This window comes from Acinonyx jubatus, chromosome B4 (genome assembly GCF_027475565.1).
Source record: "Acinonyx jubatus isolate Ajub_Pintada_27869175 chromosome B4, VMU_Ajub_asm_v1.0, whole genome shotgun sequence".
NCBI lineage: Eukaryota > Metazoa > Chordata > Mammalia > Carnivora > Felidae > Acinonyx > Acinonyx jubatus.
In genome coordinates this window covers 54,263,849-54,276,545 of record NC_069387.1, presented here as the reverse complement: position 1 = coordinate 54,276,545, position 12,697 = coordinate 54,263,849, and the positions used below count along the sequence as shown (strand labels likewise).

Sequence of the window (12,697 nt, the reverse complement as noted above, 5' to 3'; positions counted from 1 at the left end):
TGCCAAGCACATGTTGAAAACATACAAAAATATTTATGCATCCACAAAATTACTAATAATATGATACGTGGAAATAATTTAATCTTTGCTTTATAAAAAATATGTCACATTATTTAGTCTATCAAGTGGCCTATAAATAGCCCAGCACATAAGCAATCTTGAATAAAAGGGGATCCAGCAATGTGCTTGATCATGAGCTCAAGGAAGTGCTTCCTATTATTATCTGAAATGATTATGCTGACAATTATAGTACTTCACATTTTTATTATACTTGACAGTTTATATTACTTAGTGTAATCTACACAACAGCTTTGTGAGATAAAGAGGTCAGTTTATGAACAGCGCAGATGAACAGGAATTGAAGTCTCTTCAGGGTTTAGACTCAGAAGCAGAGTAGGCATCAGCCACTGGGTTAGCAGCCTGCCCTTCCATGGCGAGTAATAATACACAGGTACTTTGAGGACTTTCAGTGGTTTTGCATTGTAAGTCAATGACATAATCCAAAGACAATTGATTGACACTTTTCATTCAAAAAACAAAAACAAAAAACCTGTGGCTGTAACTGTACATATTAGATTAGCCTTTTCCTTCCTCACGAATCCAGAAACATGATTTTAGGCTCCATGTGAACTATCAATGACTGATTCTCTTATTTAGCATTAAGCTACTAAGATTTTAATAGATAATGTGGTACTCCCGAAAGAAAGTTTAAGTTGATCACTTTGCTTCTTCTTGAATCTAAATCTAGCTGGAAAAGGGACTCCCGCCTGCCATTTTTCACCTGGCCACTCATTTCATAGGGCAATACTGTCTTTACACAAAGTGATGTGATAAAATAGCTTATCAATTTGAGGAAAAAACATCAAGATTGCACAAGTCTCTGATAAGTCTAAACACAGTATGGAGAAATTCATTAAAATTTGATTTGTATGTCATAGAATTTCCTTTCTTATTTGCAAAGCAGTGTTCTGTTCAATCAATACAAGAGTAAATAATTTAGATAAAAATCACTGTCTTCAAGGAGTTATTATTGTGGTTAGGAGAAAAAGACAATTAAAACAGATAGGTAAATGTATATAGAATATCTTGTGAAGGAAAATAAACAAGGAAGGAAGGTAAAGGAATATCAGAAGAAAGAAGACCCATTAAGGAGAAAAAGTACTTTTGGTTTGTATGAACCACAGAAATTGAATAGAAACTGAGAATCTCTTTAAGGGAAAATACATAAGATAAAATATCACCAAAATGTATATTTTTCTTCGAGATGCATAATGATGTTTTTAATACTTAAATGGAAAGCTTTATCTTCTGAGTTTCAACCCTGAACCCGGCAAGTACTTTCCGTTTGTAAACAATATTGTTTTTCTTTTGATTTTACTACGTGCTTATAATTTTTGTTTCTCTTTAACAGGAAAGATTGTCATTGATGGGATAGACATTTCAAAACTACCACTGCACACACTACGTTCTAGACTTTCAATCATTTTGCAGGATCCAATACTATTCAGTGGTTCTATTAGGTAGGTGATGTATTCAACAGAAACCTGTATGCCTCAGGATTTACCTTTTGGCTCATGGGAGGGTTTTACTCAGAACTGTTTTTCAGGTAGGTGTGAACAATGTTATCAGGATGATAAGATCAGAGAGGTACCTGGCTGGCTCAGTGGATAGAGCAAGCCACTTGATCTCAGGGCTGTGAATTCAAGCCCCACATTGGGTGTGGCCCTACTTAAAATACATTACACATGTATTATAAAATACAAAATAATTAAAAATTTTTAATTTTTAATTAAAAATAAAAAAGCAATCAAACAAACAAAATAAGGACCAACAGTTTGGATTGGGAAACCCTAGAGTTGCTGAATTAACCTATAGAAGCCAGTCCCTTATATATTTCTAGGAGCTCTGCTCTTTAAGTTTGACTCCACAAAAGCTACTTTTTCTTCTGTACTTGGAGCAGTGATTGTTGACAGACATTTCTAAGGTGTTCTGCCTTTACAGATATCCTGCCTATTGCTTATGTGTCTGGCCTGGGCTCAGCAGATATTAAGTTCAGTGAATCCCTTGGCTCCCCTATCCCTCACAATTACTCTTTCAGCCAAAATTGCTTTTAAGAAGCCGCTACAATCTTCTCGATACCTGGTTTATGGTTTCCCACAGTAAAAAAAGAAAACGAAAGAAAGAAAGAATGGCAGTATCTAGGTATCTACTATCTTCTAAGTGCTTTGAATATATTGTCTCATTAAATCTTCAAAGCATTGCTCTAGTATACATATTATTATCCTTATTTTACATACGAAAATTTTAAACCTCAGAGAAGCTCTAATTTGTCCATGTTTATACACTTAGTAAGTGGTAGAACTCCAATTCCAAATAATGTTCGTCTGACTCCAAAGCCCACCATGGCATTATCTGCCGGGTCATGTCTCTCATTCCATACATCCTTTGTTCTCTCTGGCTCCCCTCCTCTACCTTAATTACAAAGAAGTATTTGCCACTTCTTTTTGTCTTGAAGAGAAAATGTATGTAAGGTTGCTCAATATTCAGCGGTAAAATCATTTTAATTAAAAGTTGTGTAGGGGTACCTTGGTGGCTCAGTGGGTTAACAGTCCAACTTTAGCTCAGGTCATGATCTCATGGTTTGTGAGTTAGAACTCCACGTTGGGCTCTGTGCTGACAGCTCAGAGCCTGGAGCCTGCTTCAGATTCTGTGTCTCCCTCTCTCTCTGCCCCTCCCCCACTCACACTCTCTCAAAAAAAAAGAATTTTAAGAAAATAAATAAAAGTTGTGGATGTATCAAGTTATTTAGTGATACCATAGTGAATTTCTATCTCTGAATATATTTATGATGAATACTACTATTGTGGTTGGTGCAGTACAGCTCATCTAAGATATCATTATATGTTCCCATATAATCATCAGTTCTGTGGAAACACTTTGCTAGACATTATTCAAGTTACATAAACATAATATGAAACTGGATAAATCCACATAATGAATTTTACCATGTCATGTCTCACGTATAAATATACTAACTGTATCATCAGAAAACATTGTTCATAACATTGAGGTCATTCATTTATTCATCAAACATGAATTGAATGCCTGCTCTATCCTGAGCACTGTTCTAGGTACCAGGGATATAATAATAACCAAAACAAACAGGACTTAACATTTTTTTTAGAAAAAGAGAAACCACACGTGTGTGAGTGCAGGGGGCCGGGGGTAGAATGAAAGAGAGAGAGAGAGAGAACGAGAGAGAGAGAGAGAGAGAGAGAGAGAGAGAGAATCTTAAGCAGGCTCCATGCCCAGCACAGAGCCAACAAGGGACTCCATCTCACGACCCTGAGATCATGACCTAAGCTGATTTCAAGAGTTGGATGCTTAACCAACTGAGCCACCCAGGTACCCCAGGATTTACATTTTCAGGAAAGAATAGCAATAAGCAAGCATATGTAAAAATTCCTTTATTTTTATTTATTGACTAAATAACTTATTTCTTCCCCTACAGATTTAATTTAGATCCAGAGTGTAAATGCACAGATGACAGACTCTGGGAAGCTCTAGAAATTGCTCAGCTGAAGAATATGGTCAAATCCCTGCCAGGAGGTCTAGGTATGTTTTCTAAAGAATACATTTATTTTAACATATGCAATTAATTCTATATATCTCTATCTATATTTTATGCTAGAATTACATAATTCATATTAAATCCCCTTATATTTAAAATAATTTCCAAAAGGTCATTAGGACACTTAAAATCTAATGATTTGCATGGGATGCAAAAGGATGAACCTTATAACAAATTCTGTTCTATATGAACACTCCAAAATATTCCTCTTAATACACTTAACTCTTCAGTCTTTTCACCTTTAGTGGTACAGGTCATTTTAATCAGAATATTTCCTTGTGATTATTCTACTCACATGATCTACATGACCTCTAACCCTCAGTAAATGAGTAAAAGGATTGAAGAGGCTACTAAGTTCAAAGTAGGAGGTACCATTTAGGAGCAGGCAGTTTCTCCACATTGGCAACCATTTTCTTTGTTCCCAGGAGGGACTGTTTCTTATATTTATGTAACATAACATAATTTTGTGAAGACATCATTTTCTATGACCTTGCTGCAGTATCAGTTTTAGCCATCTGTGCAAGGGATAAAACACGTACTCAAACAATCACTGATACAAATTTAGCTCAAGAGTAAGGTAGACAACTTCTGACAAATGATGACAGAATAAAACAACTTGAATAATGAAAGAAAGTGATTAACAAACCAAAACAACAAAGTGTACAATGCAGTCTTCAACTCATAAAAATGAATATTTATTGTTTTGGACTTAAAATCTGAACTCATTTATGGGGTGCCTGGGTGGCTCAGTCGGTTAAGCATCCGACTTCAGCTCAGGTCACGATCTCACAGTTCGTGGGTTCGAGGGCCGCGTCAGGCTCTGTGCTGACAGCTCAGAGCCTGGAGCCTATTTCAAATTCTGTTTCTCCCTCTGTCTCTGTCCCTCCCCTGTTCATGCTCTGTCTCTGTCTCAAGAATAAATAAACATTAAAAAAAATCTGAACTCATTTAAGAAAGTAATCAGAAAGATCAGAGCTGGTTGATTAAATTAAATAGTAATAAATTAAATATTAATTTAACTTAATTATTAAATATTAATAAATTAAACATTTATTAAATTAGATTTTAATAAATTATTTTAATTATTTTAATGAATAATAAATAAATTTTATTTTATTTTCATTTTAATAAAAATTGTTTTAATAAATTTTAATTTTAATAAATAACATGTAGTTCCCATATTGGTTGTGTTGTATTGGCATCTAGAAAGAAAATCAGCCTCCAAAATAAAACCATGTTTATTATTAGTTTATTTGGTTAGGAGGACCTACTCAAAAACAATATGATTTTAATTTGGTTCCAAGGCGAAGGCATCCCACAAAGAGAAATTGAGATAGCATGTCTTTAAGGGTAGTTTTATTGACCTTGCCAGTGTTAGACCGTGGGAGCAATTCCAGAGGTCTGGAAGAACTTTCCTATCATAATTTTTGACGTCTCTGATGGTAAGCCCAATAAGTCTACTTGAGAAATTGATAATGCGTATATACCCTTCTCGTGTTACAGACACACCGTTAGTAGTTGGAATACAGGCAATGAAAACTTTATAGTCCTCTTCACTTCACATGAAAGATGCATGCACCTGTTTTGAATCATGGGCATGATGTTCAAGGGTTATGGTACAGTGTAAGCAACAGGGGATTGTATTTACACAATGTAATTGAGTGTTGTTTATGCTCATTGTCCCCATAAAGATTATATCAACTGCTTGATAAAGATCTGGTTCAGGCCAACTCTGATAAAGAATATTCATCACCTCCATCACCCTCCTTATTTATTATGTAAATTAAAATTTGGAGAATAAAGGCATAGCTCCCAAGCGTGAAAAATTATAAAAATTTTATGCAATGAGAATATGATCAATAGAAATTTACCTCCAGGACCCTAAGAAGAAGTGTTTGAAACCTAATAAAAGAGATGTTTTGGAAACAGAATTTATCTTAACTTCATAGTAGGACAGTTTATGACATATGGATGAGAGCAAACAAAAATGATAATGAGGATGTAACATTCATCTATCCATACAATGTTTTATTCAGCCACTATGTCAGATGGACACACTGATGGAGAAAAACAAACCCAGTCCTTAACCACATGGACCTTACAGTCCAGTGGGATGGTATAATGAAAAAAGAATGGATATTAGAGTCAAGAATGTTCTGTTTCTCATCAAGCTCTACTACAAATTAGCTATGTGATTACGGGCAAGCCACTTCATTTCTCTGGGCCTCAGATAATTATAATAAATAATCCCCCTTGATAATTATGTTCAATAATTAAATGACCTCTAAGGTCTTCCAGTCTTCAAGATGCCGAATGTATTTTATATCCTAGTATAAGGAGGTAATTTACAATCTGTTGTCAAAGATAAGATGGCCCAGGATCATCTTCATTTTCCCAAAGTAAAATTCCTCTTTGCCCTCCCACTATGAAATCTTTGCAGCAGTACAGTGAGGTCCAGCATGCTCTTGTAGGACATAACTATTTTCCCCTACTTTGCTCAAGGAAAATGTCAGTAGCATTTCTTTAGTGAAATCCTTGCTTCTCTCTCTGATGTAGATGCAGTTGTCACTGAAGGTGGGGAGAACTTTAGCGTTGGACAGAGACAGCTGTTTTGCCTTGCCAGGGCCTTTGTCCGCAAAAGCAGCATTCTCATCATGGACGAAGCAACAGCTTCCATTGACATGGCCACAGTGAGTACATTATCTACGCTTTTTAAATTGAAGAGTTGGAGAGACACACGTAAAAATTACAACTTATTTTTCCCCAACTGGGTTCAGAATCCTCAGTACTGTTGTTTTGAGTGTCTTCTCATTCATTTCTTTAATCAACGGATGATAGCACATTGAAAATTATGATAAAGGAGACATGACACTTTTAAAGCAAGTCCTACTACCAGTAAACATAAAATAAACTTTCCATCACTTTTTGATAAATTCTTTTTTTAAAAAAAAATTATTTTTGAGAAATAGAGAGCAGAGAAGGGGCAGAGAGAGAAGGGGACAGAGGATCTGAAGTGGCTCTCTGCTATCAACACCGATGTGGGGCTCAAACTCACAAACCATGAGATCATGACTTGAACTGAAGTCGGACACTTCACCACCTGAGCCACCCAGACACCCCAGTTTTTGATAAATTCTTAAAGCAGTAAAATTCCAATGCTCAGTTGACAACAGTACTGTACTGTACTCAAGTGTTCAAGTCTTATGCCATGGAAGTTGTAAAATGAAGTATGCAAATTTCTATTTAATAGAAATTGATAAACAAAATCAATCATTATTTTCTAAAGCAATTTGAAGAAGAAGGATTCACTAGAACTGACAGTGGTCTTCTCAGTGTGATCACAGGAACAAGCCAGAAACTTTAGCTTTTGAAAGAAATTATTTAAAACTGTTAAATACACCCAAGAAGGATCTGTCTAGAAGAATGTGATGGAGTGGAGAAAATGTCACATTAAACCACAAACTGTATGAGCTAGCAATTAATGTTGTTCTTTTACAAGTTAACTTGATATTAGACGTTTGGCATCAGAAAGGACAAAAATAAAAAACATCCACAAACGTATGGTATTCTCTTGCTGCACACTTTAGGTTGGGTAAAAAATATCCAGACATATGAAATAGTTTCAAGATTATTAAGAATCAATTATACATGGAGATGCTAATTTGACATCATTTCTTTCTAGTAATTCTAACCAATTACAGAAAGTTGTATCTCCTTCTCAAAGTTAACATAATTTGAAGCATATAAAATAGTTTCTAATTAAGCCAATTCACTAAATAAACATAACTACATCAAAATTAGTATTAATTACTAATGATTTATAATATTGGGGATTATCATAAGTATAATATAGCCTTAAAAGAGATGAGAGAGAAAGAGAGAATGAATTAATGGGCAATAGGCCACCTGAACTGGAAGGAAGTCTTCATATTAAGACTTAGGAGTCTTAGGAATCAGGTTGCCTGGGTGGCTCAGTCAGTTAAGTGTCTGACTCTTGATTTGGGCTCAGGTCATGATCTCATGATTTGTGGGATCGAGCCTCATGAGGCTCTGCACTGACAGCATGGAGCCTGCTTGGGATTCTTTCTCTGCCCTTTCCTGATCGCTCGCTCTCTCCCTCTCTCAAATAAATAAATAAACTTAAGAAGACTTAGGAATCAAGTTTTCCCCTAGGAGAGAGAGAATCATTACCCAAAACATCTTTCAGGGTATAATGGTAACAGTTTGTGGTAAGGATAAAAATGGTTTTTGCCTAGATGGTTCTTCTTTTATGGGTCAAAATCTGAATTGGGGCATGTATTTTTACTTTTTCCCTTTTCTAACCCAAAGATTAACACCATTGTAGGGTTTTATTAGTTTTGAATACATACTGTTTGGTATAACTCAAGTGAGCATTTCCATGCCCATTTAATTTCATTTTCCCCTTCCAGTTCCCTGGTTAACAAGTCTATCAGTCATTCTGGGTTGATCACTGAGTTTTATTGGCCTTTTGAAGACACATACAGAACCCAGCATAAGCTTGCTGCTGGCACTGCCCCCTGTCATACCTTCCTCAGAAGACAAGAGCCAGGAATTCTCAGAAGCCTGGGGGTCTTTGGTCTTAGGGAGGAATAGTATGGCAAGAAAAAGAAGTCCAGAGAAAATTCAGACTTAATTTATTTATTTTTTGACAGGAGAACATTTTGCAGAAAGTGGTAATGACGGCTTTTGCAGACCGCACTGTTGTTACAATAGCTGTAAGTATTGGAGACAGGGTTATTTATTCCTCTTTGGGTTTTGTTCCAAGATTCAATAATCTTAACTTTTGGGCAATTCAAGTATACGTACGTTGAATGATATATTTCTCTGCCAATGCTTCTGTATGTGTGAAACACACACACACATACACACAGCTATGCTCTAAAGTCTTTATATTGTTTTTCCCCAAACTGTCTGTTCTGCCTACCTCCCCTAATGATGTGATATCCTAAATCTAAGGATTCCAGCAGGAATGCCTGTGTTTTTTCACCAGACACAGATGGTAATTCACATGGGGTAATTCTCTTTTTGATAATCTAATCATCTGATGAGCAGTTTCAGAAGCAAAATTCTTCAAAATGACTACCAATTCTGCTACTACTTACACTTAATTTCTATGTTTCTATTCATTTAACTGTTTAAACAAGAAAGCAATGAGATACAGCTGAGGCAGATACTTTCTCTGAGCACCAAATTGAAGGATTGCTCACATCTTTGTATTTGTCATAGCTTACTTAATGTAGGCCATGGTTTTCTTCTTCCTGTCTGCAGATGGATGGTTTCTTGCTCGCATTTAGGCTTAATGTTTAACAATAACTTTTTTAAATGAATCACCTGGACATTTTCCGTCTTGCTGACTCTTGTCTTTCCATTTCTCTTTTCTCTCCAGCACCGTGTCTCTTCTATTTTGGATGCAGGTCTTGTTTTAGTCTTCTCTGAGGGTATTTTAGTGGAGTGTGATAATGTTCCAAACTTGCTCGCCCACAAGAATGGCCTCTTTTCCACTTTGGTGATGACCAACAAGTAGACCGTCATCAGCTCCTCTGCCAACTAGCCCATTCTCTGGTAGTTATCTAGTGGCATCCCCTCAGTCAGGCAGGACTAATGCAGGGATTAAAGGGGATGGGGATATGGTGAAGGAAATGCCTTTGGGGTATTCTCATGCAAATCAGCTCAACCTGCTGCTTCAGTTATGTTCAATACTTAATGAAGCACATGCATAATTTTAAGTATGTATATATGCAGGAGGTAGTACTTACAAAAACCCGAGAATCAGATTTACCTCTGTCCTATGGACCAATTTCACTATTCTTTGAGGATATATTGTAAGTGTCCTTAAAAACACTGTACATGTTCCTTATGTGCCCTGAAGATTGCATTATTTAATTTACAGAATTATTTATGTTTAACCGTTGAGTACTGGGAGCTATGTATGAAGTGCTTGTATGCTTCCATTTTTGTGACTGATACATGGGGAAAGAGAACCTTTTGAAGTGCAGCTTTTCTTAAAGTGGTAGGAAATGACTCCCATCAGGGCCCACCTTTTATACACTGGGCCTAGGTAAAGAAAAGGCCACTTTTTTCTCACTTTCCCAATGAACTCTGTCCTGGAGGAGAGTTACCTGATTAAGTCATTCACACTGGAGTGTGAAGGAATTAATGGGTGAGAGAATTAGCTAACTTGAAAAACAGTTCTCTAATATTTTCAAGAATTTTCTCCCTGGAGAAGGTAGGGAGATATTTGGGGGGAGAAAGAACTTCCTGTTGCCCCTAAATGAGCAGGTAAAGGGGTGGGGGAAGCAGACCCTTGCCTACTTAAAAGACTAGTTTTCTGTCTTCTGCATGAAGCATGGTATTGCTGAGTAGCCCCATTTAGTTCACACCTAGATTACTTGAGCATAATTTGTATGTCTTTAAATTTGTTTTTAATCTTTATTTATTTTTGAGAGAGAGAGAGAGATAGAGTGTGAGCGGGGGTGGGGCAGAGGGAGAGGGAGACAGAATCCGAAGCAGGCTCCAGGCTCTGAGCTGTCAGCACAGAGCCCAACATGGGGCTGGAACTCACAAAGCACGATATCATGATCTGAGTCAAAGTCGGACACTCAACCTACTAGCCACCCAGGCACCCCATAGCAAAATTTCTATTTTTAACCAAAAAATTATGTTCTCTTTCTTATCTGCCTACATTCACTGAATACTTTTCATAGACTTCTGTATCTTTCACCCATTCTTCATTTCAAGACCACTAATGTAGTCACTAGGATACCTCCCCATTGGAACACAGAAAGCCATGGGTAGGATGAATTACCGTGGGACCAACTTCTCTTAACAGGCTCTTAACAGAAAGAGAAAACCACCAACTTGTGACAGAACCCTTGTAGAATGATTCTCAGCTATGTTAACAGTTACTATTCTTTCTTCCCTGCTAAAAGCTGTTCTGTTAAATTTGTTGACTGCAACTGAAAACTGAAAGAACTTCAAAAGACAAATGTCTTTGGGTTCTGAAAGTAAGCCTTCATGCACGAAAATAGTGCATGGCATTTATTTATGAAAGTGATTTATTCTTCACTCTTAATTAATTTCTCTAGAGCATTTCAAAAATTGCATCAATGCTATTATAATTGACACCACAGTTTCTCAAGAAAAAAATATTTTTGATTAATTGAATAGACACCACATACATATTTCATTGGCCAAGATTTTTCCATGTTTTTATTTTTATTTTTTAAGTAAATGTTATTTTAGTAAAACAAGGCAATGTTTATAATATTCTATTTATGGATTTAAAGGCCAAATTCCTTTTTTAGCATCTATGATATGATGATTGAAGAATAATCTTTTTTGGAGGGAAAATACACAGCAGATATTAAACAATTCATTAACCTTAAGTTTTTTTTTTTCTAAATGCATGGGTATACAAGTGATTCTGATCTTCTCTCAAAAATAAGCAGTATCCTACAAATTTTGGTAATTCCTAAATATATATCATTCAACATTTATTTATTATTGAGAGACAGAGAGAAACAGAGCATGAGCGGGAGAGGGGCAGAGAGCAGAGGTGACACAGAATCTGAAGCAGGCTCCAGGCTCTGAGCTGTCAGCACAGAGCCAGACACGTGGCTCAAACGCACAAGCTGCGAGATCATGACCTGAGCTGAAGTCAGACGCTAACAGACTAAACCACCCAGGTGCCCCTATATCATTCATTGCTAGTCAGTAAATGATAGGTTTGTTATGGATATGTGAAATACTGGTACATGTTCTAAGCTGGCATCTTTATTATACTCCGTATATGTCTTTCTTTTCACCTTTAGCTGTCCACCTATGTCTCTTTGCTTTTCTGAGAGCATAAGCATTGAGACTACTCCATCTACATGGCCCAGGGAAGAAGATAGGCCTTTGTCCCGGGGATGGTTTTAGGTTGGATGCTGGGTTGTAAGGAGAAGGAACTTTGGAAAATTGTGTATCAGATAAACAGATGGTTTTTCTGGGTCCGTCACTCCCATCAGCATTCTGATGTTTTGACCTGCATAGTCCACATCCAGTATGGTAGCCCTGAACCATACGTGGCTATTGAACATTCAAAATGTGAGTAGTCCAAATTAAGAGATACTGTAAGTGTGAAACACACAGGATTTCAAGAACTTAGTACTTATAGAAAAATGTAAAAGATATCATTAATAATTTTTAAGTTGATTATATATTGAAATATTTTAAATATATTGGCTAAAATATATCATTAGAATGGATTTCATGGGATGCCTTGCTGGCTCAATCTGTAGAGCATGCAACTCTTGATGTCAAGGTTATGAGTTCAAGCCCCACACTGGGTGTAGAGCTTACTTAAAAAAATCAACTGGATTTAATTTAACTTCAAATAGATCTCACCTGTGTACTTATGGTTTAAAATGTGGCTTTTAAGAAATTTAAAATTACATGTGTCTCACATTTGTGGTTCACATTATATTTCTATTTCTCAGCACTTATCTTACCAAGAGAAGTGAAAAGCCCACAGCACAGACTTTTCCCTTGTAAATTTTAAAAATAAAAAAAAAAATAATAGTGTCTGACATTTAGTATTTGCTTGTATGTGTCAGACAAGGTGCTGATTTTTTTTTTTTACATGGATAATCTCATTTGATCCTCACCACCATTCTGTGAGGCAGGTACTATATTATTACCATCATTTTACAGATGTGGAACTTGAGGCATACAAAAGTTTAGTTTGTTGATCAGGATCGCACAACCAAACATGATGAAACCAAAATACAAGTCCAGTCTAACCTCAAAGTCCATGCTCTTAACCATAACACTAATAATGGTAGGCGAACAATCCTCTAAGGTACCAGATACTCCCTACAAAACAGTTTGATAGCAGGGTGGGAATATCTCATGCTTTGAAGTTAATAAGTCTGGTTTTAATCCTGGTTCTGCTACTTATTATCTATGTGATCTCCTGATTTTGCTTTATCTCTGTGAGCCACAGTGGTCTTGCAAACAAAGCAGAGAGAGATAACACCCACATTTGAGGAATGTTTTGATGATTAA

The 12,697-nt window shown here is 36.3% G+C and overlaps 1 protein-coding gene and 1 long non-coding RNA gene across 9 annotated transcripts in view; one reads left to right on the top strand and one right to left on the bottom strand.

The window, feature by feature from the left end:
• The window catches only part of LOC128316366 (uncharacterized), a 119,913-nt gene that overhangs the window by 88,786 nt on the left and 18,430 nt on the right, over positions 1-12,697 (bottom strand). The window lies entirely within an intron of this gene.
• ABCC9 (ATP binding cassette subfamily C member 9) overlaps positions 1-12,697 on the top strand; it is a 130,179-nt gene that overhangs the window by 115,280 nt on the left and 2,202 nt on the right. For 5 of the 7 annotated variants that reach the window (XM_027035706.2, XM_053225977.1, XM_053225978.1 and 2 more), the window contains 4 exons: positions 1,412-1,520; positions 3,512-3,615; positions 6,188-6,321; positions 8,305-8,367. In XM_027035706.2, the coding sequence (XP_026891507.1) occupies positions 1,412-1,520; positions 3,512-3,615; positions 6,188-6,321; positions 8,305-8,367 (410 nt within the window). Of the gene's footprint in view, positions 1-1,411; positions 1,521-3,511; positions 3,616-6,187; positions 6,322-8,304; positions 8,368-9,038; positions 9,215-12,697 lie in introns of all 7 variants that reach the window. The other 2 variants (XM_015064301.3, XM_015064298.3) reach the window with 1 other exon arrangement.